This window comes from Haemorhous mexicanus, chromosome 5 (assembly GCF_027477595.1).
Source record: "Haemorhous mexicanus isolate bHaeMex1 chromosome 5, bHaeMex1.pri, whole genome shotgun sequence".
NCBI classification, from domain to species: Eukaryota; Metazoa; Chordata; class Aves; order Passeriformes; family Fringillidae; genus Haemorhous; species Haemorhous mexicanus.
Window position 1 is genome coordinate 61,662,100 of NC_082345.1, and position 25,767 is coordinate 61,687,866.

The 25,767-nt window shown below is 37.7% G+C and overlaps 1 protein-coding gene across 1 annotated transcript in view; it reads left to right on the forward strand.

The window, feature by feature from the left end:
- Positions 1 to 1,045: 1,045 nt before the first annotated feature.
- The window catches only part of LRRK2 (leucine rich repeat kinase 2), a 64,141-nt gene continuing 39,419 nt past the window's right edge, over positions 1,046 to 25,767 (forward strand). Inside the window, exons 1-14 of the mRNA XM_059847329.1 lie at positions 1,046 to 1,722; positions 1,812 to 1,897; positions 5,750 to 5,856; positions 8,932 to 9,020; positions 9,416 to 9,550; positions 11,208 to 11,342; positions 14,800 to 14,931; positions 17,380 to 17,499; positions 18,616 to 18,740; positions 19,286 to 19,365; positions 20,100 to 20,206; positions 22,017 to 22,146; positions 22,700 to 22,824; positions 24,455 to 24,588. Coding sequence (XP_059703312.1) covers positions 1,563 to 1,722; positions 1,812 to 1,897; positions 5,750 to 5,856; positions 8,932 to 9,020; positions 9,416 to 9,550; positions 11,208 to 11,342; positions 14,800 to 14,931; positions 17,380 to 17,499; positions 18,616 to 18,740; positions 19,286 to 19,365; positions 20,100 to 20,206; positions 22,017 to 22,146; positions 22,700 to 22,824; positions 24,455 to 24,588 — 1,665 coding nt within the window. The 5' untranslated portion in view covers positions 1,046 to 1,562. The remainder of the gene's footprint in view (positions 1,723 to 1,811; positions 1,898 to 5,749; positions 5,857 to 8,931; positions 9,021 to 9,415; positions 9,551 to 11,207; positions 11,343 to 14,799; positions 14,932 to 17,379; positions 17,500 to 18,615; positions 18,741 to 19,285; positions 19,366 to 20,099; positions 20,207 to 22,016; positions 22,147 to 22,699; positions 22,825 to 24,454; positions 24,589 to 25,767) is intronic.

Sequence of the window (25,767 nt, forward strand, 5' to 3'; positions counted from 1 at the left end):
TAGACCAGGTTGCTCAGAGGCCCATCCAACCTGGCTTTGAGCATCCCCAGGGATGGGACATCAATAACTTTCCCAGGCAGCCTATTAGAGTGCCTCACCACCCCCACAGTAAAGACTTTTTTCCTAGTATTCAACCTAAACTTTCAGGTTTTGAATTTGAACCCATTCTTCCCATTCATACTGGTGAAGATATTAATGTATGTTCATTGTATTTTGCTAGAAAAATCCAGGAAAACTACAATATAGATGCTTACCAAGACTACCTCATTCTTTCAATTCTCCTCTTGTCTAACGAATTAGTATGCTTCAGAAGAGTTTTACCAAACTCTACCAGACTTCCTGAGACTTAGCAGAAGCTGGCATCCTCTCCAACCAGCACTCCAAGAACTGCTACCTGCAGAGGAACGAACCTTGGGAGACATGTTGGAAGATCAGTGTTTGAGACACCTGATCTCTAGAAGTTAGTTCCTGTATTTCTTCAGGAACATCAGAAACACTAGCACAGTTTTTTTACTCTTTGCCAACATAAGTGGAAAGAGGAGGAAACACTAACTCAGGCTCAAGCTCTCTAGTTCAGGAATCTACAAATGCAACAAATTATTTACTGAAGGAACTAAAGTGATCCAGGATTTCGAGCCAGCTGTGAGCTGGAACAAGAAGAGACTTCAACTACACAATATTTACTATCAAGGTGCACAGAAGATACACACTGAAAATTTCAGACATCTGGTTTCAGGCAAGAGTAATGTGGTGGGGGCCAAAAAGGACTGTAGTGGGTTGACCCCACCGGGTACCAGCTTCTCAGCAAAGCCACTCTCTAGCTCAGGTTCTTATCTAGAGGAGGAAGAGAAAACATTGTAAAAGGCTCACGGGTCAAGATAAGGACAAGAAGAGATCACTCACCAATCACCATTACAGGCAAAACAGACTCAACTGGGGTAAATCAGTTTATTGCCAAACAAATTAGAGTAGGGCAATTAGAGATGGAAATGAAGTCTTTAAACACCTTCACCTCACCCCTCCCTTCTTCCAAGGCTCAACTCCACACCCTTCCACAGGGTTCAGCCTTTCAGGAACAGACTGCCCCAGTGTAGGTATCCCACAGGGCCACAGACCCTCGCCGCCCAAAGCACACCCAACCCGAAAACCAAAATCACCCGTTCCACAGCTCCCCTTGGCCGGTTTTTACAGCGAGGCGCTGCTGGGCGGACCGGGGTCCAGCTCGGCAGCTCCATTGGGCAGCTCTTTCGTCAATCACTGTGAGGGGGAGCTGCCCGCGGGTCTGTTCTACTTGCCGGGCGCTTGCGCGAGGCCCTCGGGCGTTTCCCAGGGGTTACCGGGGGCCGCCCGCCCGCGGGGGCCGGTCCTTGGCCGTGTCCATGGAGCGGCGCCGTGGGAGGGGCCGGAGGCCGCGGCGGGGGCGGCTCGGGAGGGCCGGGTGACGGCGGCCGGGCGGCGGCACTGCGGGGCTGTAGCAGCGGGACAGGCCCGCTCCGCGCAGCCCAGCCCTGCGCTCGTCCCGCCGACCGGCGGATGGGCACAGAGAGGGCAGCGGCTCGGCCATGGCCAGCGGCGGCCCCGAGGACGGGGAGGCGGTGGCGGGGGAGGAACAAGCCCTGAGGAAGCTGGTCGTCCGGCTCCAGAACGTCCAGGAGAGGAAGCGGCTGGAGACGCTGGTGCAGACCCTGAGCGACCTGCTGGAGCTGGCGGCCCGGCAGAGCGGTGAGCGCCCTGCCCTGCCCTGCCTTGCCCTGTCCCGCCCGCCGCCGGTCGCTAACGCGGTCTCTCCGTCTGTCTCTGTCCCCTCACAGCTCCCCGGCTCTTCAGCGGCAAAAACGTCCACGTGCCCCTGCTGCTGGTGGTGGATCTGTACCCGGGAGCGGCGGGCGTGCAGCAGGTCAGGGGCCGGGCGGGACCGGGGCCGGGGCCGCTGCCCCGCTCCGGCTGCGCTCCGCGGGATGAGCGAGCGAGCGCCGGGCCCTTCCCGGGATAAAAGTTGTTGTTCCGCTTGTTGATTTTTCCTTAACTTGCCGTGTGTCTCCTGGGCCGCTTCCTGAAGTGCTCTGAGCTCTAGAAGGGCGCTGTCACTGCTGGCATTTAAAGGGACCAAGCATTCCAACTTATTGCAGACGCCACTGGCTGCGTCTCTGTTTTTACCGGCAGAAGGAGGCGAAAGAGAAAATAAAAATTAAGCCATGTGAATACTGTGTAATGTAGGGTTCTAAATTACCAGTGTTATCTAATGTAATTTTGACGTGTCCATATTGAATTTTGCCATGGCTAGACAAACTTCTGAAAAGCATGATTTTATACTATGAATTTGTATATGTGTAGCCATATCCTTGAGACTTGTGCTAGCACAGTTTTTTAAAGACAGGGGAATATTTTAGCCAAGAGTAAGTTCTGCAATTTAAGGTTCTGCCTACCTGCTCCTGTAATTTAACATTGGCCCATTTGGACTAGGTGTGGCACTTGCACAATTTGATGTTATACTTATAGTACAGCTGCCAGACTTGTCATACAATGCAGCTCCTTCCTGGCAGGCATATATTAAATATCTGACTATGCTATGCATAGAGGATGTTTATAAACTACAGATTTCTGTGCAACTCACTTGATGCTTTTTTTTTTTAAATTATTAAGCAGTATGAATATGAAGCAGCAGATTTTTTTCAAGATAAAGCTCATTAGTTTATAAAACCTCTGCCCAGAAGTCTAAACTTGGAATTAAAACATCAATCATAACAAGAAGTAGGTGTGAAATGATAGCACAAGACTCTCAGAATTGCATAAAGAAGACAGTGATTAACTTTCATTTTAACTCTTTTAAAATACTTCATTCTAATGCAGAATTTTAAAATTAATTTTAATCTTCTACCTGCCTACATTTGCAGTCATACAGTGTTTCAGTTCAGAAGTTCTGGACCTCCTTTGCATTACTATGTTGTGTTGTAGTGGGAAATTCACAGCCAGTGCAAAGCTCAAATCCCATTCTTCATAAAATATCTTGAGCAGCTCTTCTTTCACATTCAATTCTGATGTTTACAAACATTCACACTATGTAAGTAGATCTCTGTCTTCTTGCTTCATTCACTGCTATTTGTAATCTTTGTGAATAAATTCTCACTTTACAGTGGTGGTGAAGTAATGAGGTCCTGATTTGGCATTGTAAAAAAATTGACTCACGTAAGAGAATAAAGACAGTCAGAGACATACCTGAAGTGAGAATTTTCTTCGCCTCCCCTCCTTAACTGGTTACAAAGCATTGTGGGTTGATGTTGGAACCCTAGATGCTGCTCCACTAACTTGTACAGTGTTAATTTAGTAGGTCAATATTGCAAGTCTGGCCCAAGTCAGACTGCAGGCATAAACCCTGCAAGCTCCTTCAGCAATAGGAAGGTACTGGTGTGGAAAGCCAGTAGTTCCTGTAAGTAAAATATATGTCTTTAAGTAAATGGGGTAGTTTTCTGCAGTTTCTCTGGCAATGATTGGAGCAGCTTAGAAACTCTAGAGCAAAATATGAGTGCACTTGAGTAAAGAGCAGTCAGCAGAGCTGTATTGTCTTACGTAGATGGTGGCACCTAATGTAATATAAATTAATTGTGTGCTAGCAACAAAAAGGGTCAGATTTAAAAATAATGAGTTTAATTGCTGCTACCAGCTGTTTCTGTATCTAGGGACCTGTTTAAGTCTTTATAACAACATAATCTTTTGCTTTATTTCCCTTCCTTGTAACCTTCAGGATTTCTGTTTTTTAAAAGACTCTTGCTTTCTTACTTAATCTTCAAACAGCTAATAAGCTCTCTGTTACCTCAGGTTGTGATTTTAATGTTGTAAAATAGACCACATATCAGCAGGTCAGATGTTTCCATTGGTCTTCTCTGGATCCAAAGTTCTGATAAATGTTTGTCAATACCTGGAGTCCTCACAATCCAAAGAAAAATGTTCAATGGGAATATAAAATTCATCAGAAACAGTTAATACAGAAAGGAATTTTCTAAAGTAATTAAGCAAGTTTTCATCAGATTTTAAATTTTATAAGAACAAGCAGTTTATCAATTGATAGTCACCTCTACAATGTTTTTGAAATTTGTACCTGATTGACTGTCACCAATAAACTCTATTTTGCTTGGTGGAATATGGAAAATTAAGGAATTATATATCTTCATCTTGGACTGATGGTTACTAAGACTATTCACTGTACCTACATTTAATTAGGACTCAGTTACACAGACCACCCCGAATGTCCATAGGAAGTGATTTGTAGTCTCATGCAGGGCAAGGCAGCTTGCTATCCAAGGAAAAGAAATGTATGGAAACTGGCTCATAGACAAGCTCAATCTGCAGACATTAAGGTTATAATTGGCTTAAAATGTTTGTTTCTGCAAATCTAAACTGAAACAGAAACAAAATAATGCAGATATGGGCTGTGCTCTCACTGCAACCAAGTATGTGAAAGACAGAAGTGGAATTCTGGTCCCCAGGGAGCTGCAGCACCTTTTGCACACTCTACAAAGCTGTCAGGAAAGCTGTCTAAATTCAAGTTTATGCTGTTCCTGTGGGTGACTCTGCACTACCAGGCTTGTAATTCCATGTCTCTAGTCTTACTGATTGCAGGGTTAGGGATCATGCACTTTATATGAACTTTGCTGTTAAACTCTTTGGAGGTAGCCATTTACATTCCTGTTGTTGGCTGTCCCATCTTGACCTTTTTGCTTTACATAACTCTTCTGTGAAAACGTGATCCAGTTTTGTATAGAGTCTTTGTGACATATTATCTTCTGCCTTGACTCTATTCTTAAAGCACAGAGGCCTGCTTCCACCTTTTTATTTACTTATGGGCCAAGGAAACTCACATGCCTTGTTATAATGCCTTTCTGTAAAATCTGCTTCATCTTGACTTTTGACATTTCACAGTTCACTACTTTTCGTTCAATACAGAGGGATTTTCTTTCATCAGTTGTTTCTTTGTACAGATTTTGCTTACTGCTTCCATACTGCAGCCTATTCAGTCATATCAGCCTGTAAAAATTCATAAGAGAGCAGATTTCTCCAAAAAAGAAGATCAAAGAGGAGCATTTTTAGCTTTTGGCATTATTTACAGATGTTTGAAAGTCAAAGAATTTGCAGTGGATGAAATAAGTAGTTATTAAGAACAAATACATTTGGTTTAGTTGTCTTTCACTCCTTATGATCTCAAAACTTCTGCTGCCTTCATTACATTTTGAAAGAACACACTACTGAGGGTTGATGGCAAGAATATGAAATGTATAGTAATTGTCTATGTATCTCATCCCCATTTAAAGCATTGAAGGCCTTTAAAAAGCTATACTTTGTCCTTACAATTTGCAATTAAATAACAAGTTCTTACAAAAACACACATTCTTCAAAAAAATACACCCGCAATAGTGTAGGGGTTTTCCCTGGCCAATGATAACATAGTATGGGTCACATCATATCTTTCTCTCTGTCAGCAATTCATTTAATTGTGTGCCCTTTATCCTCAAGCAGTGCTGAAGCAGACTGAGAGTGATGTGTTCCTGCAAGCAATGCAATCAGAATCATTAGCATATGTTTTACTTCCATCTTTTAACTTTCCATGCCATTTGTCTTGTGTTAATTAATTTTCCCTTAGTGATTCAGCTAGGTAACAGAACAGCTGTCTTGCAAAAGCCAAGGATATTAGAAGACAATGTAGAAGTTCCAATCAGAATACCTATTCTAAAATAGCTGCATTTTTGTTTTACAGATGGGCTGGTCACTTCTTTGTAAATTAATAGAAATTTGTCCAAGTACTCTACAAAACATAGCTCCTAAGGATGTTGGGAAGGACTGGGAAGTACTGGGTGTTCACCAGTAAGTATTTTATATACAAAAAGTCTGCCAGAATGCTTGGTCATTTTGGCAGCATATATATGCAATGAAATATATAAAATTATTACATCAGTTTTTTTGGTGCATTTCTTCACCCTTCAGAACATGGCACATAGAGGGATCTTATCCATGTATTCAATACCTGGTGCAGAAAGTAAAGGAGATTGAGCCAGGCCTTTTTTAGTGACACTCAATGACAGAATGAGAAGCAAAAGGCCCAAACTGAAATATAGAAAATTCCACTTATGCATTAAAAAAAATGTGTAGAGACACATTTGGCAGATGCAGTATTACCTGGATGTTTGTGTGTGTTTTTTTCAAATGTGAGGAATTATATCCACAAGCCTAAAGCAGTATAAATCAAGAAGAGGAGGTTTTGTCACACCTGTTATTATTGTCTAAAGTATTTACACTGATCACCTCAACTACCTGTGAATTCAGTGGATACAGTTACCTTCAGAAGGGATGGTTTGTTCTGTCTTTTTGGTAAATTGAGCAAATTGTGGTTTGGACTTGCTCAGCTCTCGTCCATCAACTGTCAAAGGAAGCCTAAGCAAGTGTTTTCTGGATGTCTGTGTTTAGATGGGATGAACACCCACACAGGTTGGCTCAAATGTTGCCCAGTAGCACAAATGCTAATTGTAGATGTAGGCACAATGCACATGAGGGTTGGTTTGGGGGCTTGGTTAGGTGTTCTCACTCTTGGACAGACTGCTGCCTTCAGGGCTGATAATGACAGCAGCCTTATAATCCCGTGAATCTGCCTCCACAGTCCTTACCACACCCTTCCTTGGAAAGGTTGCTGTTGAAAAATAGCGTGAAGATGCATTTTGATTTTGTGGGAATTTGTTTTATAGTATAGAATACGTGGTAAATAGGGGAATTAACTCCCTTGAAAGATGTGTTGGCAGTTTTTGTTGGAAAGCAAAAGTGATTTGGGTTGATTTTCATGAGCAAGAAATAACTGAGCTGAAACTGCACATGCTGGTTACAATTTCTTTGGCAGCTTAAAACCTTGTTAATTGACTGAAAGTTATCTTGAGAGCTGGAGATACTGCTGCTCATTCTCAGGTCCCAGAAAAATTACTTTCTGGGAAAGAAGGCATCCTTTTCAAACTCAAACTTCTCTTAAGATCTGATGATAGCACTGCTGTACATGGTTCCTTCTCAATACCGATATTTTAGCCAACTTTGTATCGCTGTCTGACTTGTTGACAGTTTTCCTTGCTGTGGAGAGGCTGAGTGGGGGAGTGGGCCCAGGCATTTCTGTCAGTGCCAAAGGCAGAGCAGGCCAGCTAAATTATGTCTCATGCTCCTTGAGCATGGATTGTACTATGTGAATCAACACCATAATGAGTACATGCTGTTTACAGCAAGGCAGGAAACAGTTACAATAGAGAAGAAAAAGTAATTTTTTTTTTCAGGAGATTTTTCCTTTTGTGTGTGTAACTATTTTGGGAGAATAGGAATATTAAACTAGAAAAAGCATTTCTTTCTTTTGTCTCTCAGCTATGATTCAACTTGACTTCACTGCAGTTATGTTCACAAATGGTAGTTTCTCTTGATTTAGGTGTTTTTGAAAGTGTAATAAATAATTAAATAGTTGCTATCACTGTGAAGAGAAAGAGAATTTCCTTCAGTGTATTTGCATTATTTCCACAAGGTTAAAGACTTCTTGAGATTTTTTGTAATGTCTTTTGTTGAACTTTCCTACAGCAGAAGAAGTTTAGAAAGGTTTACATCCTTCTTGGTTATACTTGAAATGGGAGAACATAGAGGAGGGAATTCTCTGAAAGTAAATTTGGAAAGTGGATGTTATGCCTATAACTGGTGTTATACCTCTCATCAGATTTTGCCCCTCGTGTCTGCTTTGGTCATCATAGCTACAATGCTAGTGCTACAACAGAGGAGAGAGAAACTTGCAGCATCATAGTATGAAGTGAAAACAGTGATTCATTCCAGCTTGTAAATTTAGACTTCAGCAAGGCAAACAACATCACTGCCAGGGCTAGGGCATGAAATTTGGATGAAACTTCAAGTGTTGCTTATGTTTTTCAAGACAGGTCAAGAATATCAACTGAAGCATTACAACTACTGCACAGTCTATTTTGATTAGATATTATATATGCAAAGATTCACATGTGAAGATTATTAAAATTGCAGAATCAAGCTCTCTAAAATAAGGAAAAGTAAAAAAAAAAAATTTTCTTTAGTTTTTTTGTGTGTAAGTCTGTGCATTTTAATTTAGTTTTTAATTACATCCCCCCCCCATTTTGATATAAGCTTCATTCAGTGTGGTATCAATGCTTTAATTTTTTTTTAAGAGGTGTTGCAGATTTTTAGTCACTATTTTACAGATAGTAATTTGAGTAAAGTATGTTGAAAACATCTACTGATTCTTCTGTGCCCAGTTTGATACATGACCTGAATTTTGCAGTACTTGGCATTGTTTGGCTCTTTTTTTAACAAGTCAGAACAGACTTACAGAAAGTACACAGAGTGCAACTGGAAGTTTAGGAAATGTTTCTTTTTAGTGGTTTGTCCAGCATCATGTAAGTGCTGTAGGGCTGAAACATAGGGTAAAATTCATCAAGATGCTGTTCAAGTTCTTCAGCTGGGAAGCTGCTGCTTCTCTTCCACCAAACCCTTGCCTGTTCAGTGTAACTGAGCTCTTGCTGCAAGCAGAGCAGTGCTGTCCTGTCCTCACTCTGTGATGCTCCACACACCAGTGCTCTGCAGGGTAACCACCTCCTAAATGACCCTGCAGAATTAGTTCATATAACTGACTAAAAAGTAAATTGGATAAGTTATACATCAGTGTTTTAATGAACTGTGATCGTAGTTGAAATTCTAATATCACTTCATTGGTAACTTGAAAAAATATAAACTGAAATAAAAGGTTTTTTAGAATTACATGAGATCTTTTTAATGTTTTGCTAATTTCTATAACTACTTCTGTTTTCAAAGTAAATGTTTGATAAAAATTTGTATGTGTCAATATTTCTTTAGATATAACTCTTTTTTCCCCCCCCTTTTTTTTTTGTCTTTAATTTTTAGGCAGATTCTTAAAATGCTTACAGTCCACAAAGGAAATATAAATCTTTCAGTAATAGGACTAAAAGCATTAAATCTACTCCTCATGTCAGGTATTGTGTGTTTTACTTTCCTATTTCATCTAAGCCTTTAAAACACAGAGCTGATTCAAAGTGTGTGATTGTACATGGCAGACTGGATTTTTCTCTCTGTTTTACTCCATGAAGTCACTTGTCATTTTTAATGTATACAAAATAATAAGAGTGCTATTTTGAACCTTTTTTTAAGCAGGTAAGTATGAACTGTCTTTTGGTAGTAAAGCTTTAGAACATCAGTACTATTGTAAATGCTACCTTTAGAGATAACTTTGTCATGGGTTATACAAAACTGGATTTGAACTGTCAGAGTAAGCTTTAGGGACAGTATTAAAGAATTTTGAATTTTATGGTGTTCCAATGAAAATATTGAGAAATAATCAGTGCAACATGTAATCTCTTCTGCTGTTCAGACATAATTGCTTTCCTGCTCTTGGAAGAAGAGGTGGATGTGTTTTCCTTGGTATTTAATGCCATGCACACCTTCCCTAAAAATGAAGAGATCCAGCAGCATGGATGTAAAGCGTTACACAAACTTTTTGAGAAAGGTATTTTATCTCCTAGTTAATGATATTAGAAAAATGTATAGACTGGGAGGGATGACAGATATTAATTTAAAGGCAATAGTTTTTGCATTCCAGATTGGATTTGTGGATTATGTCTGTTCTTAAATGAGCTAGCACAAAGCAGACTTTCCAAGAAATATCACAAATTCTATAAATTAGAGCAATGAATATGACATCTTTTAAAAAATAAAAATGTCCCTTCATTTCTAACTCCAGAGTTAACTGAAAAGATGGGATTTAATGTTGGTCAGTAACTGGAATAAAGAATAGTGACATTTGATTTTAATTTTCAAAAACAGGGTTGCGTATTTAAGACTGGTAAATTTTAGTAACATGAACAGTTCTAAAATCAAACAAATGTTTGTACTTTGGAAGAATACTTTTTTCTGCTTTTTACCCTGACAGTGCTAAAAGGTCATCATGTATCCATACAACATTCCCATATTATTCTGAAAGATGAAGTCACCTTGTATTAATTTTTTGCAGAAACCTCAAGAATTGTGCATGTTACAGCCAGAAGTCCCCTTGTTGTAATCCCCTTGCTTTGAATTGAGTTTCTTTGATTCAAAATAAATATTGAGAAATGCTATCACTCTGCTGTACTCTTTTGTTTCAAGATAATCTTCAGTTCTTCAGATTGGTTCTTTTTGGCACCATTCTATATTGTTTTTTAAGTGTTTCTCCCACCTGTGTGCTTGGAATAATCTTCTCTGTTCCCTTTCCTCTTCCTGTCCCTAAATACTTTTGCCCTGCTATATTTTCTCTTCAGTCTCCATAACAGTCTGAATTTCCTATGTTTTCTGTGCATGTTTTTTGTAAGTGCCAGATTTTCACAGATCTGGCTGAGATACAGACTTGCATACCTTCTTCTTGATGGCAGCACCAATGTGACAAGTTCCTAGGATGCTCCTGCCTTGTTTTCTCTACCTATGTGCCACCTTGTCAGTTTTTGTTATGTCAGTTTTGCATAACCTTATCTTTAACCAGATTCAGAAAACAATTCTGTTTGTGAAATTTAAGAGGTGCTCTTTCTCATCCTGGGTCTGTTCTCTTATCTGTGTCATTGCACAGCCACACAGTTATGTCAGTATGAATAACAGGGGCCAGGAAGGGAAAAACCTTAAGCCATTAAGGTAGGATATTATTAAAGTGTGGCTTTATGGAAAAAAGTCCATTATAAATAAAAAAACCAAAAAAAACCCAAACACATTAAATAAAATCAGAGTATGCAAAATGGCATTCCCTAATTTTATTTTTTTTTTTTTCCACTGTATGCTTAGCTTTTCCCTCACTTATATACTGTCTTGTTTTGGACTATCTGTGGAAACTTCATTTGGACTAGCATTCTTTGAAAAAGGCTAAAAGACTTCTGAAATACAGATTCACAAGGTAGCATTTAAAAGTCAGAACTCAATTACGTAAAGTGTAAGCTAGAAAAAGGTGCTTATAAAGTGGCTCAGTTTTTAATTAAAGAAGCCATAATCATGGAAGACTATGTGTATGGAGAGTACTTTACTTTCTGTGAAACATAGAGAATAAATACAAGGAAACTTGATAAAAACAGTTGTCTTTTCTCATGATGCACCAGGATAAAAATTATTTCCTCAAAACATACTGTATCTCTTGCCTTTCATTTTAGTTCCAGAAGAGCAGCTGACTGAATTTGTTGAAAGCAAAGATCATATGATCATACTGAAAGTATTTAAAGAGTTTCCAGAGAAAGAAGAGGTGATTCTTCCTGCACTTTATTCATTACATTCCTTAGCTGGTCCACGTAAGTATTAGAAGTTATTTTCAATTCCTTTTCTCCCACAGTGTGCATCAATTCTTGCTTTCTGTAATTGTAAAAAGTAATCTTTGTGTGATTGGAAAAAAACATTGAGAACTGGTTGGGAGTTGCCAGACAAATCACCTTCCCGTTTTCTTTGGGAAATACCCTTTTGTTTTAAACGTGCTATTTATTATATTTAACCATAAATCTTTCCTAAGTAACAGAAAGATATTTTCTTCCACTTGGAGTAAGTGGTAGCAGAGATGCTTGTCATGGTTGTAGAGACTGAAGTTTCAAGACCCTGCCCTGTCATCTTCTATTACTTGAAAAATAAGATATGTTTATTGACTAAATAAATCTTCAGTGAGTTCGGGTCACAGGTAAAGAATATTCTTGGCAAAGTCTGTCCCACAAAGGAAAATTGCCTGTGCAAATTCAGTGGCCAGGCCTGGGAAAAAATATCTGAGTTCACACACCTGCTGTGGTCATTGAGTGGTGGCTGCAATGGCAAGCATTGGTAGCACTGTGCATGTGGTAGTCTTACAGTGTCCTCAGGTGTTGTGCAGTAAGACTGGAAAAAAAGGTCTTTGTTATCTCTCTTCTTCCAGTAGCAGCAATCCCTGTTCTATGCAAAATCAGATCCTGAGAATGTGTTTGATGATTTGGGTCAATTTGTTGACAGCAATCTGATCTTGTTGACACAGAGGCAGGTTTTGTCAGCTTCCTGCTGACAAATTTAGGAAAGCAGAGAACAGGGTTCTGCTCTCTGTGTCTTTCATGAGGTGCATAATGTTGTACCTTCTGCAAATGTGTTTACTTACAAAGCCTTGCTTGTACATCCTGTCTGGCTCTATAGGAACTGTGCTCACCCCATGAGTGCCCACTGAACAAGAACTAGACTGAAGTGTCCCACATTTCATCAGACTCCAAGCTGTCTAGTTCCTGTTCCTTAAAATTCTTGCTGTTCCAGTTAATATTTAAAAAGTTTAGTATACCCCCTGAGAAAGAAATAATTTTACCCTAGCCCAAAAATTACTGCTGTTTTCTAGGGAGGAGGATGCCAGATTTTAAGTCCTGTTCAAAACAGTAAATAGTTATACAAAGTGTAACAAGAGAAGGCATAAAAAAGACCTGCTCTAAAGTAGGTATTTAATACTGTCATTTCTAATATGAAAGATTGAAAACAGCCAAAGGAACAGAGACTACCTGCACATGAGTGTGCAAAGCTGGTATTCATACTCTTGGTTGATCACATCCCTCAAGAACTCAACAAAATATATTCCTTTAAGGCCACCATGGAGAAGGTAGTTCAGTGTTAGGTACACACTGTAACTTATCCAATAGCAAATGTCTCCCCATACCCTGAGGTGCAAGTCTCTATTCTGAGTGAGTACCTCGCTATGCCTTTCATTAATACATACTTGGACTTGGTTCTGGCTCATGTAATAAGAAATTGTAGGATAAGGGTGTACAAGAACTCTTTAATCTCAGTAGTATTTGTGGCACGAGAAAAATGCTTTGCTGCTGACTGTCCTCCAAAGTGGAGTGGTGAATCACAGAATGTTACCCATCTAAATGGCAGGCATAGGGAGCCAGCCAGGCTCTGTTTAGTACGGAGGAACAGTCACCTGAAGAGGAAATTTACCTAACCCTAAACCAGCTGGGATGAACCGCCATACAGAGTGCTCAGGTGTCATCATCAATTGCTGAGAGAAGCTGGATGACCAAGTTTTGGTGGTTAAGATTAAATGAGATCTGTTTCACCTCTTTTTCTCTACCTTGTTCTGGGATGTGGCGACTCACTACAGATGTGCCATTGCTTGGATAGTGCAGATTTTAACATGCAGTTCATTATGCCATCACTGTAGAGATCAATTTTGGAATCATCTGACTGTTTTACTATATTCATAAGTATCACCTTTGAAATCATAACTTACTGTGGAATGATGCAGTACTGTTTTGTGGAATGTGTGTTTTCAGTTGAGAATGACTTGATAAATGGCTGTCCTAATAAAGCATTGTGAAAGATACCTTCCTTCACTATCAAATAGAGTGCTTCAGAAATGCTTCCCACTCAGAGCTTGCTTTTTCATCCAGTAGGTTGTCATGATTTAGTTTTTAGAGATGTATAATTTTAAAGATTTGCTGCTCTTTTAAAAAGGGTAATTATCTTTAATAATGCAGTTGTGAATATTACTCTTATGTTGTATCCAGGGAAGCCAAGCTGTTGAAAGAACAATTAAGAAAATTTATAGAGTCAGCAGAGTAATGCTAACTCCCTTGAAATGGTGACAGGACTCCCTTTCGTTCATTTGGGCCAGGATTTTGGCCAAGATTTTTGGGTTCATATCCTGTCTCATACCCTGGATAGAATACTACAAGGATATTTTAATACACTGTATTTTAACTACCATGATGCTGTTTTGCCTGAAATCACTATATGTACGATCACTCTGTCCTCAGTTGGAATGGATACATTCTGTCTTTGCATGGGCTCATGTGATTGCCCTGTTGGTTTCTGTATCTGGCCTGAGGAATAAAAAGTAAACAGGGTGAGAGTGACCAAGCTCTGGCACAGTTTTCTTGGAGGGGCTGTGAAGTTTCTATCCTTGGAAATACTCAGAGGCCATCTGGACAACCTGCTGTAGGCAGCCCTGCTTGAACGTGTGGGTTGGACACAGTGACCTTTTAGCTGTTGCTTCCAATGTCAATCTTCTGTGATTCTGTGAAATACAGGGTGTGCAACAGCTTTCAAAATATTGCAGGAACATTAGATGAAAATTTCAGTGCCCTCAGGTACTGAACAACAGGTGTACAGTAGAACTAATTTGTATGAGAATAATAACTTCCTAACTTTCCCCCTAAAAAAAGAAGGAAACTCAGAAATACATTATTAAATCAAATAAGTTACTGCAGAATAAATTTAATGGGAAAAAAAATGTCAAAAATTTTTTTCTTAATTTTATGCCACTGGGAATATTACTGAAATATTGTAAAATGTGTGCTTGGTTACAATCATGGTAGAAACACCATTTATAAGATTGATATAGTATTTATAAAACAGCTTATTCACATTTAAGTAAAAAACTACCTAAGATTAGTTTGGGAGGAGGTTTCTGTTACATGGCCTGATACAGAATGAGAAAAAACTAGAAGTGTTAATCCGAATTTTGACTGCACATTTAAAGCCATTGGCTAGATAGGAAGAAAAATCCTAGCAGTCAATTACCATTCTCTAGGTGAGAAAGCATTGTTTTAATGAATAGTTTCCAAATGTTCATCATCATTTTATAACCATATCAAGAAATAAAGCCACCTTTGTTTCAAGATGCAAGGTAAAAATTGCAATATAGTCACACTTCCCTAAATAAATCTATTTAGCTAAAGTCTGAATTAGAATCCAGTCAACTTTTTTTCCTCTGTCTTAAGAAGCAGTTTTTGTTTCTGTTTCTTTCTTCAGCCAGCAATGTTGAAGTGCTCATGTCGGGAAATGTTCGCTGCTACAATGTTATAGTGGAAATGATGAAAAGTTTCCCAAGCAGTGAAACAGTTCAGGAAGTGAGTTGCTGTTTGTTGCACAAGCTTACATTGGGTAAGTTCACAAAGTTGTTTATGTAAAGTCAGCTTATTCAGACTATGTAAGAGTTGGAGTTAACTGGGAGTGTTTACAGACAGCAGCTGCCATTCCAGTACATCCTCAGGGTGGTGCATAGACCCTTGTGTCTAATGATGACCCTGACCACAGGCAATATGGTGTCCTTATGTGGTAAATGTAAGCAACAATGAGCAGCTGCCATGAAAGACTCCAGTTAGGGGGAATTAATGAGACAAAAAAGGGTGAGAAGCACAGTAGGAGAATGGGAAATCAGTAGGTCTGATTCTCTATAGAAAAGAAGAAAATTGCTTAGAGATTTCATTTTTTGAAGTGCCAGTGGTGAATGTGTGAGAAACAACTGGTGCTAGAGAATTAGTTGAAAAGTATTCTGTAAAACTCTAGCTTTCTTCCTTGCAGTGCATTTATCTTCAGAGACCTGTGCTGCATTCCTGATAGTGATGATGCCTGTCTTGGGGCCCCCCTCTGCTGCAGCAGTGAATGAATCACTGGGTTTTGGACTTGACTTGAGCAAAAGTACTTTGGTTGTCTGGGCTAAAAAGGGCTGGTGTCACATTAAGAGAAATTATGTCAGTGGCAAAAAGTTGTGCCTCTTAGCAGCTCTCACATTTGCAACTGTAATAAATACACTTGAGCACTTGCCAAGAACTATGTAATAGGAAGTTAAAATAAAAATAAATATATTTTTCCCCCTGCTGGATGCAAGCCCACTGTGAGCAGCTGTCTGAGCAGCCCTCACTCCATGGCTGGCTTTTCTTCATTAAGAGTTAGACTTCCCAATTTTTGCAGGTGGTGGTCTGAAGCTACTACAGATGCTGGTACCAGTGCATGACTCCCCATAATAAAGTTGGTCCCATCTTTTCACCATCTGCTTCCACTTCTTCATGCAGATATGGTAGAAAATACAGATCAGATCTGAGTGCAACCTAGAATTTCCCATTCCCCTTCAGAAAACCAGATAAGATTTTTAAGGAAATGTGATGGCTGCTGAGGTGGTAATTGCCCAGTTTCTTTGGCAAGCGGTGATGCTGACCTTGAACAGTTTGCTGTGCAAGGCTGACTGAAGATAGGCAGAGAAACCAAGCACTTGTGGGGACACAGCAGCTTGGTTGACAGGCCTTGATCTTGCTGTGAGGGCAACCAGCCTGGTTTCAATCAGATGTTTGCCATGTGTTTATGCTGACCAACAACGAAGAGTGGAGGAAAAGCAGCCACAAGATCCATTTCTTCTTTGAGCCCTTCATCTTAATAAAGAGCTGCTTTAGTAGAATTATGGAAGAAGTGTTCACAGCACCATGCAATTATGGGAACAGATGTAAAATTGTTAGGTGCTCCTGGAAATGGTCTGGAAGATTTTCGTATGAATAGCTAGTGTTGTTTCCCAGATTATTCTGATGGACACTGTCTTCTTAAACCCATGTTAACTGGCAGTGAAATGGTGAAGTTAGCATGTACTAGCTTCCAAAATCATCATGCATTCTTGCTAATCTGGTAATGGCTATCCTAGATTTGACTGTCTTTGGAATTTTAACTGGCTGATACCTGTTTGGCCAGCCCAAGTCCAACAGAACTACTCATCACATAGCCTAGGTTTATTAATTTCTTTAGGTAAGTAATGCATTTACACAAGCATACCTTTTCCATTAAAATATGTTAAGAAACAGGGATGCTGATATAACATGACCCCAGAACTGATCTTTCACATTACAACTCTGATTCTCATTTTTGCTTATCAAGATTTAAATGAAATTGAATATCTAAATAGAAGTCAAAGCTATGAAACCATATTTGACAGAGTGTTGGTCCATTATTTTCTGCATAATACTTCCAAACAAGGAAGTTATTTGAATTTTCTTGCTTTTTGGAGAGTGCCTTATATTTAGCCTATAATACAAAATACTGTACAACTTAGAATAATTGTTATGCTTTAAATCTATTTATTAACCAAAGGGTATCATCTGTTCCAGAAGGACTCTATTCTATATTTATAATGCTGGCCTTGATTTATTTAATGAGGAGGGCAAAACCAGAGAGTAAACTAGGGTTAAATTACTTGTGTCAGAGATAAATCAAATCATTGCAGGAATTCAGGACCAGGACTGCATTTGCTTCCTGGCAGGAAGTCTGCAAGTGGTATACCAATTGTATTTTTCTTATTTTGATGACAGTGTGTGTTTCATTTTGCATTAAACTTCTGCCTCTTGTAAAAAAAAAAAAATTCAAAAAGGCCCACAAAGAATGTAGATCCCAACTATTTTTTTCCCTAACCTCTTCTTTCCACAAATAAAATTTTGATGTCAAGCCCTGTAGTAAGAAAAACAGCATTTGTTTAAAAGTTTGTGCATTGGGTGCTGAGAAATTTATGTTAAATGCTTGTAAAGCTCTAGATATGTGTTTGTATTAATTTGATATCTTATCTGGTTTCAGGAAATTTTTTCAATATCCTTGTATTACATAAGGTTCCAGAAGTCATTGTGAAGGCTGTTACAACATATCCTGAAAATGCAAAGTTACAAGCTGCAGCTCTCAGTTGTTTAGCTCTTCTAAGTGAGTAAATGTTTGTCTACTTGTTAATTTTTTCACTCTAGTAATTTCCTGTAATAATTTCAAACTCAATTTCTTTAACACAAAAGACTCAGGCAGGACAAAGCTTGAACAAAGCTGGATTTCCTACATGATTACAGTTTGCTGTTTCACTATGATAAGTCTGTGTTCATATCACATGCCCAACATCTACACCGTGTTCAGAGCTGGTAAGTTATGTTGACTAATCTGAACAGAGCAAACTGTTTATTCATAGACAAATTTTGGATAATCCCTTCTTAACATAAAGTCTCCAGTGATAATACTGATTTGATGTTGTGTTTGCCAGGTATGACAGTACTCTGACCTATTGTGGCAGTTGATAGCAACAAATCAATGCTTGTGCTTGAGTTCTGCAATCAATTAAAAGACGTAAACTTTTTCTTGAGTACCGTTCAGACAGAAATTAGTTAGTTAGTGGGAAAAAGCTAAGAATCTGATCCTCTTTGTCCTTGTAATTGTTCCATATAAAAGTCAGTAGAAATGCTGTTTAAGAGTCCCCAAAATAGCAAAGATTAGATATCAGTGCACATTCCATTATGCCTCAGATATTATGCTCAGTGTTGGTATTTCTTTCTTTGCCTTAATTGCTGAAAAATCACAGGTTGAAAATTATAAATTTCAAATTCTGTTGCACTTTATGAGCTATTTCTCTCTTAGCAACTGCAATTTGCATTTATTTTAAACAGCATTGCTTCTGAGTGTAGATGGCTCTGTAATAAGTGGTTCCATGCAAATGATTCACAGTTATACTTTATGTCTGTGGTATTCAGTATGTAAATACACAACAAAAAGAGGTACATGCAGGTCTTTTTGGAGCCAAAGCCTGGTCTGATCTGTAACTATGTGACATTCACTACACTACACTTAAATTTTTCACTCCCTTTATAAACTTGAAGACGTTTCTCAAGTCTGTCTCAGAGTTTATAGCAAAAGATTTCTCCCTTCCCAGAAAAGGCTTATCTTCCTGCTGATTTTCACACATTGCCAGTGTGAGTGCCTGTATGACTACAGAAAGGTTAAGACATAGGTGTTTTGTTTTCACAGTAAGAATTTATTGTAAATATTTTATATTTGCAGCTGAAACAATATTCTTAAACCGGGACTTAGAGGAAAGGAAAGAAGAGGAGGAGGAAGAAAAGTTATGCTGGTTGGAAGCGTGTTACAGAGCATTAGAACTGCACCGAAAAAATACAGATGTGCTGGTGAGAAATTATGAGTGATGGGAGTATGGAAAGACTGTATTATGTATTAAATAAAATGTTTAGAAACATGCTTTTCTCATCTATATCCTCAGACAAAAGAAAGGCTGTAATGTCTGGGTTAGATTTAAAATAAATCTTACCTTTCTTACCTTTCTTTGTTCGTCTTAAGAGGTTTTACTTCTTCAGATCAAATTTAGGTAGTTAAGATGAGGCTTATACCTGAAACTTTGGCCATGCAAAGATTGTTGTTTACATACCTCTTTTGTATCTAACAGTCAAACACAGGCCCATCAGCAGAAGAAATAATCTTGTCCTAAAATAGATGTCAAAACGCAGATTGAATAATGAGACTGTCACACATGTTTGTAACTTGGGCCTATCTGAGCTATAAAGAATGTTACAGTGCACATTTTGTTCTTTCTACATAAAGTGCCTTGTACCTCTTTTGTGAACTGAAAAGCAGTCAAACTATATCAGTTTTTTCATATATTTTTAATCTTCTAGAGGTATATTTTCTTAATCTTTTTGTCTTGGTTTATATTTAGGAGGCTGCGTGCTGGGCTTTGAAAAATCTGTTTCTGTATCAACGCAACCTTCATGAGAAGATTGGAGATGGAGATAATCAGTCAGTGTTGTCTTAAACTGGATTTTTGGAAATGAAAAAACATGAGTGCCTGTTATTAAGCCATTTGATGTGTCACTTTTTAATTACGCTTAATTTTATAGTAAATGAAATGCATGATGATCAACCATACCTGGGAAAGTTTCTTCCAAAGTGTGCTAACCTTGACTCAGGAAAATCTGCTAGTGTTTTCAGAAAGGCCTATTAGAGCTAATTTTTACAGTTCATGAGGAATTTTGTCTTCAGTTGCCATAGGGATAAAGAAATTTTGGGAAAACAGACAAGATTAAGATACTTAGCATGTAAGGAGTGTAGAAAAGCAGTGCTCATTTTCCCACAAAACAGATGAAAAGGCATTGTAGAGGGAATGCTGTTTCATTAGGGAGAATCTACTGGGCATGGACAAGACACAAATTTCCATTTTACTTAAACTATTTCTCAGAGTTCCTTAAAATTTCAGTCACTCAATTTTTGTAAACCTGTTCATACCCCTTTCTGGACCTCAGGTCCCTTGGAAAGCATGGTTCCAAGGAATTCAGTGGGACTCAGACTAGACAAAGTTGCATAGGTTAAAAAGGGTTTTCTGTCAGCTGTTGCTCTGGAAATACATTAGAGACCAAGAGCAGTCACCTGAAATTTTCATGATGTTACTTAATACCTCTTTAAGAAACTGAACTGCAGTTATGAAGTAACTATGTAATACAGTCAATGTGCAGTGATTTGTTTCTCTCTGAAAGGTTCCCAATAGACAGAGCAGTGATGCTCTCCATGCTGATGCACTCCTCTTCAAAAGAAGTGTTTCAGGCTGCTGCTAGTACCTTGGCAATTTTGTCACAACAAAATGGTAAGGGACTTTAATTATCTTTTCTTTCTCATTCAGCAGAAAGTTTTTGCAAAAATATTAAAGAGAATGTAGTGTACTGTTGAGTGAATACAGTACTCCCTGTGATTTGAATTTTATGTTGTTGTGATAAGTAGGAAGTTTATTCCTTGCTTTCAAAAAGTTACTGTTGGCTGGTATCAAAAAATATGAGGAAATGAAGAGCTCTCTGCCACATTATGTGTTGCAATTGCTACTTTTTGGAGCAGGAGACATGAAAAAAAAACTGCTCTCTTTGTATGCTTGTTTAAATATTTATCACATGTTTGAATTTCATCAAGAGCAACATTTGTTGAAAATGAATAAGGACCACATGAATAAGGACCACAGCCCAGCAAATACCACCTTCTTGCTTAACACAGTCCTGTTGACTTCAGTGGATCAAATTGTGTAGAAACTTAAGCATGTGCATGACAGTTTTCAAGATTGCTTTACTCCTGATTGTGTCCCTAACATGGTTTCCTAACTTTTTTCAATTTGCAGACCCCCTCAAAATTTTTCAGTGGAGATGTGGACCCCTGAGTAGAGTATTTAAGCCTACTGACAGTTGGCCTGCTTTTATTAGATAACTTTCACAGAATCCTTTGAAATGGTTATGGACCTCAAGTGGTTTGCAGACTGCACATTGAAAACCACTGGCTAGATAGGAAGAAAAATCCTAGCACTTAATTACCATTCTCTAGGTGAGAAAGCATTGTTTTATCACCAGTTTATTGAGCCATCCAAGTACATAAAACCTAACACAGAAAAGGTTTTGTAATTATTTATGAGATCAATATGTATCTATATTGAGAAATGGATCTCATAAATGTATCCATACTATTGTCATATACCAGGTACTTTCATAACATGTTACTGACAAGTGGGCCTCTGGTTCCTTTTGGAAGTCTAAAACAAGTTTTTCTTCTTTTATTTTTTTTTTTAATTATTATTATTTTTATTTTCCCCCTGAATGGATGTGCTTACAGCAGAAATGATAGACATAAAGAAGCTTAGTAAAACTTTCTGGCATAATGCAGTATTGCTTGAACTAACCATCTGAAATGGATGTCCTGAACTAGGAATAACAAGATTTGGTGCTAGTTACTATGATAATTTTAATAATGTTCTAATATTTATTAGTTACAGTTACAGCTACAACATGTGCTTGGATATTTGAATTTGCAAAAAGTGAATTAACAAAGTAAAGATAATGAATAAATATTAATTAATATTCATATTAAAGTAAAGAGCATTAATAAATATTATTAAATTTTAATAATGTTCTAATTTTTATTAGTTACAGTTATAGCTACAACATGTGCTTGGATATTTGAATTTGCAAAAAGTGAATTAACAAAGTAAAAAGAATTAATAAATAAAAGTTCATTTTTTAAGTTTCATTTTGGAAGTTATAAGGTTTTTTTTAAGTTTTAAGCTCTAGCTTTCCTACATGATCACAGAATGCAATTACAAGAAAAAAGTTTATTCTTAAACTTTTCTGAAAATATAAGTGAGGCCATACATTCTTCTTCCCGTATGTTAACTTTACCTTAAGTAAAAATAGCAGATGTATAGAAACTTACTAGACAGTCAGAAATTATAAGGTGTTTGATTAAGCTATGCAAACATAAGTCAGCTACAGCTCAAATTGTTTCCCATTTTAATTTATACTATAATGTCTGTTTGATGAGGGAAAAACATTGAGAAAAAAAAGGAGGGAAACAAAGTTGTGTTTGAGAACTACACAGAAAGAAAGATTTACTTATAGGATGCTTGCTCTTTTGTGTTTTAGTAAATATTAGGAAGACACTACTGGCAAAAGGCATACATATGAATGTTTTGGATATAATGAGGAAACATCCACATTCTCCTGAAATGGTTGAAAGTGCCTGCAGGATTCTGAATCATGTTTTCGAAGGAAGGTAATACAATTAGAAATGCATGTCCACTTTCATGGTGAAGAGTTTTGAGATTCTGTGCCAAGAGTGATTACATTTAAATTGTTGACTGGTAGTGAAATTGACCACAGACTCGCAGTCCTGTTTCAGACATGGAATTTGGTAAGCCCTGTAGTCAAATGCCTGAGTGGGTGTGTGTAGGGAGCTGCATGTTCTTCCCTTCATGGTTCTTGAGCAGTGAGATTCAAATAGACAACCTCTGGGTGGTCTTCCCTTCTTTTAGCCGCACTGAATTGCATTGAGAGATAAAAAATTTCCCACAAAATAACCTCTGATTATTAAAATAGCATTTTTTAAATATTAATTTCTTGTTGGCTAGGATGCAGTTATTTACATTGACTTAATTAATAGAATGGCATGAAAATAGTTTGCTATGATGAAGAAAAGTACCAAAGTTTAATTTATGTTTCGGATGTATAGTGTTCTAAAGGGTTATCACACGGTGTTAATTAAGGACAAATACATGGAAAATTTGGAAATACATTCTTTTTATTTATTTTATGAAAAATATTTTCAGTTTCCCTCATCTGGATGTAATGACAGTAGCAGTATCAGAAGTTGTAAAAGCCATGAGGAAACATGAAAAATCACTCTCTGTACAACTGGAAGCACTTCGAGTCCTTTTACACTTCATGATGCCCAGTAAGTCATCCAAAGGCATACACCAAATCAGAGAATAGGATCAGATAGCTGGGTTTTAGTCTTTCTTATCTAATGAGACAGCCTTTAATGGGTCTTCAAAAAATTATTGCAGTTCTGTACATAGCAGAGAACAGCTGTAAGTCTTTAGGAACATTCAAGATGGGAGAAAATATTTGAAGTATTGAAGGTAACAGACCGAAGTGATTACTGCTGACTTTCCCTTGATTTCCTCAGTGAAGAGCTAGCTCTGTTCCTTCTAAGGAATTCAGGGAATGAGTGTGGAGCTATCAGTGTCATTGTGGTTTGCATCATCAATGCCCTTTAAGTGAGAGCAAGTCATGATAGTCACATGAACATTGTTGTACCACAAAATGCAATTGTTTTGATAGTGTCTCTTGGAAGGAATATAACAACTGGACAGTGATCTATATATTTAAAGATGTAAAATATACAGTTATACACTACTTTCTATCAAAAAGGAGAAACCAAAAGGACTAGTTTAGTTAGAAATTCTTTTCCAAAAAAACCCTCTTTATCATCAATTCAGAGGGTGGAAAAATGTTCTTTATTAATTTTATGGCTTTAGTAGAATTTTGGAAAAGTTTTAACTGTTTTTTTCAATGTACTGCTGTAAATCTTGCTTTTTTCCTCTGGTATTGATTGTAGGAGTACAGACATGGGTACTGATTTTTTTTTTTCAGAGCAACTTTTTGCAAGTATCTCTCAACAGTTTGAGCTGAACATTTACAAAACTAATAACTCTGAAAATAATAACCTGATCAATATGAAGACTGATTGCAGGTTTTCAGTTTCCTTCTATTATTTGAGTTCTAATCCTAATACTTTCCTCTTTTTTCAATGAAGAGTGAGATTTAGAGTTGATATATGTGTTCTAACATGGAGACAAGGCACTTTACTTGCCAGTATCCTGGAAGTAAGGCCCTTCTAAAGTGTAATCAAACACAGAGAGCACCAACTGGATGTCGGAACTTGCAAGTTAATTAGGAAATAAAAAAGTAATTCATGGGAAAAATAATAAACACAATAAATATGAATGCTGAAGTGACTTTGAAAGAATCTCTGGGTACTTTCTGTAGTGTCACTTGACTGCAAGTGCTAAAAGCTACAAGGGTAAATCTGAAAGACCTTTCTCTGTTTTTTTTGTATATGCTCACATTCCACTTAATGTCATCTGTGTGTAAAATTTGTCCTATGATGTGCTGCCAAGTGAGCAAGAACAAATAGTTTATAGCTTCTCTATAGTGTCTCCTCACCAGAAGGAAGAGGCATTCTGAAGTAGGTATCAGGGAACTCCATAGCTCAAAAAAGTAATAGATTGCAATGTTCCTTAGAACAGATTCTTTGGCATGGTTTTGTATTTTCATAGTAAGCAGTGAGCAAATATGTGGTGAAATTTTCCTTTCAAGCACAATGTACTCATATTACAATGTAAATCTGGAGGGATTCCAGTCTCTGTAATACAGTGTTCTGAAAGTACCATAAGATCTGAAATATGCTCTCTGAGTCACCTCAGTGTTCATTTAATTGTTAGATTGTATTATTATTGGGTTAATGGTGGGGAGAATAAGAAATCTGCTGTTCTGAGGAAGGCTGTTGTCCATTGTTGCAGGTACAAAGAATGAACACCAGAATGGTTCTTCCAGAGATGTGGGAGATGCTGCTTTTGCACTTACAGGAAAAGTCATTAAAAGCCAGTGTCTGTTGGAGGGAATTCACTCATTGGTGCTTAATGCTTTAAACAGGGTATAGTTAAAGCTTTATTCCAATGGATTTTGTCATTATTTTACATTTGAAACAGTGAATCATTTGTAAGTTTTAGTTCTGCATTGATTTTCCTACTGATTTTATAGAATTAATCTTAACTCCCAAGTTTCATGAATCTTTTAGAGTTTCTTCTTACTTTCTTTTCTGGAGTGTATTAGATTTTTCTTTATACAGTAATTCCAAAGGATATTTATTTAAAAAAAAAAAAAAGTAGGTTTTTTTCAAGGATACAGTTTATTTGGTATTTCTATTTTCTTAAAACAGGCTAGTGTGTATATGAGAAGTGTCCTCATGCCTACACCTCAGCTACACAGAGAACTGAGTGGACAACTCAGTTGTCTGCATTCTTTCCACTGTTCAACTTTTTCCAGCCTCTGTATAATAGAATGATCACAATGCCTTGAAGGAGAAGCTGAAAAATGAAAGGCTGAAACAGACTCAGTCTATGCAAAGGAAATTCTGGGAACTTTCCACAGCAAATTAACCTCAAATCCTAGTGATTGGAAGTGTTTAACTTCATGGCCTTCAGAAGAATCCAATCTCTACAAGGTTTTCAAGGTTCACATGATCACAATCAAAATGTAGCAATTCCTAATTTTTCAGAAGTCCCTCTCAGTAATTTTAAGCTTGCCAAACAGATTAAATCAAGGAAATTTTTGTCTCTTGCTATAGAAGTTAGAGCAAGTAATGTATCAGTGAAATAGTTCTAGAGTGTCTAAAGGACACCTTGACCTGAAGGTATCAGATAGAGAAGTTAACAAAGGAGGTAAAATTTTTGCTCCAGAAGGTCTTCAATATTTTGTGATCACCTTGATTGCATTTTCCAATGCAACTGGTTTGTTGTTTGGGGTGCTACAATATCAGCCAGAAGGGTTAGAAATTGACACATTTAATTAAAACTAGAGACAGAATAAGGAGGAAGAGATGGACATGACTCCATTGAAGTAATTTTGCAGATTTATGATGGCTATGACACTCTCTCTGACACAGATCTAGACCTCATCTAGGTTTCTTCCATCTAAAGGTGGGGGGTGGTAATAGGTATGTTGCTTCATATTTTCTCTTTTAATATTTTTCAGTTGCCAGCATGTTTATCACTTGTTTCAGTTATCAAAAAACCCAAAAACCAAACAAACAAAAAAACCCCATATTTTTTTC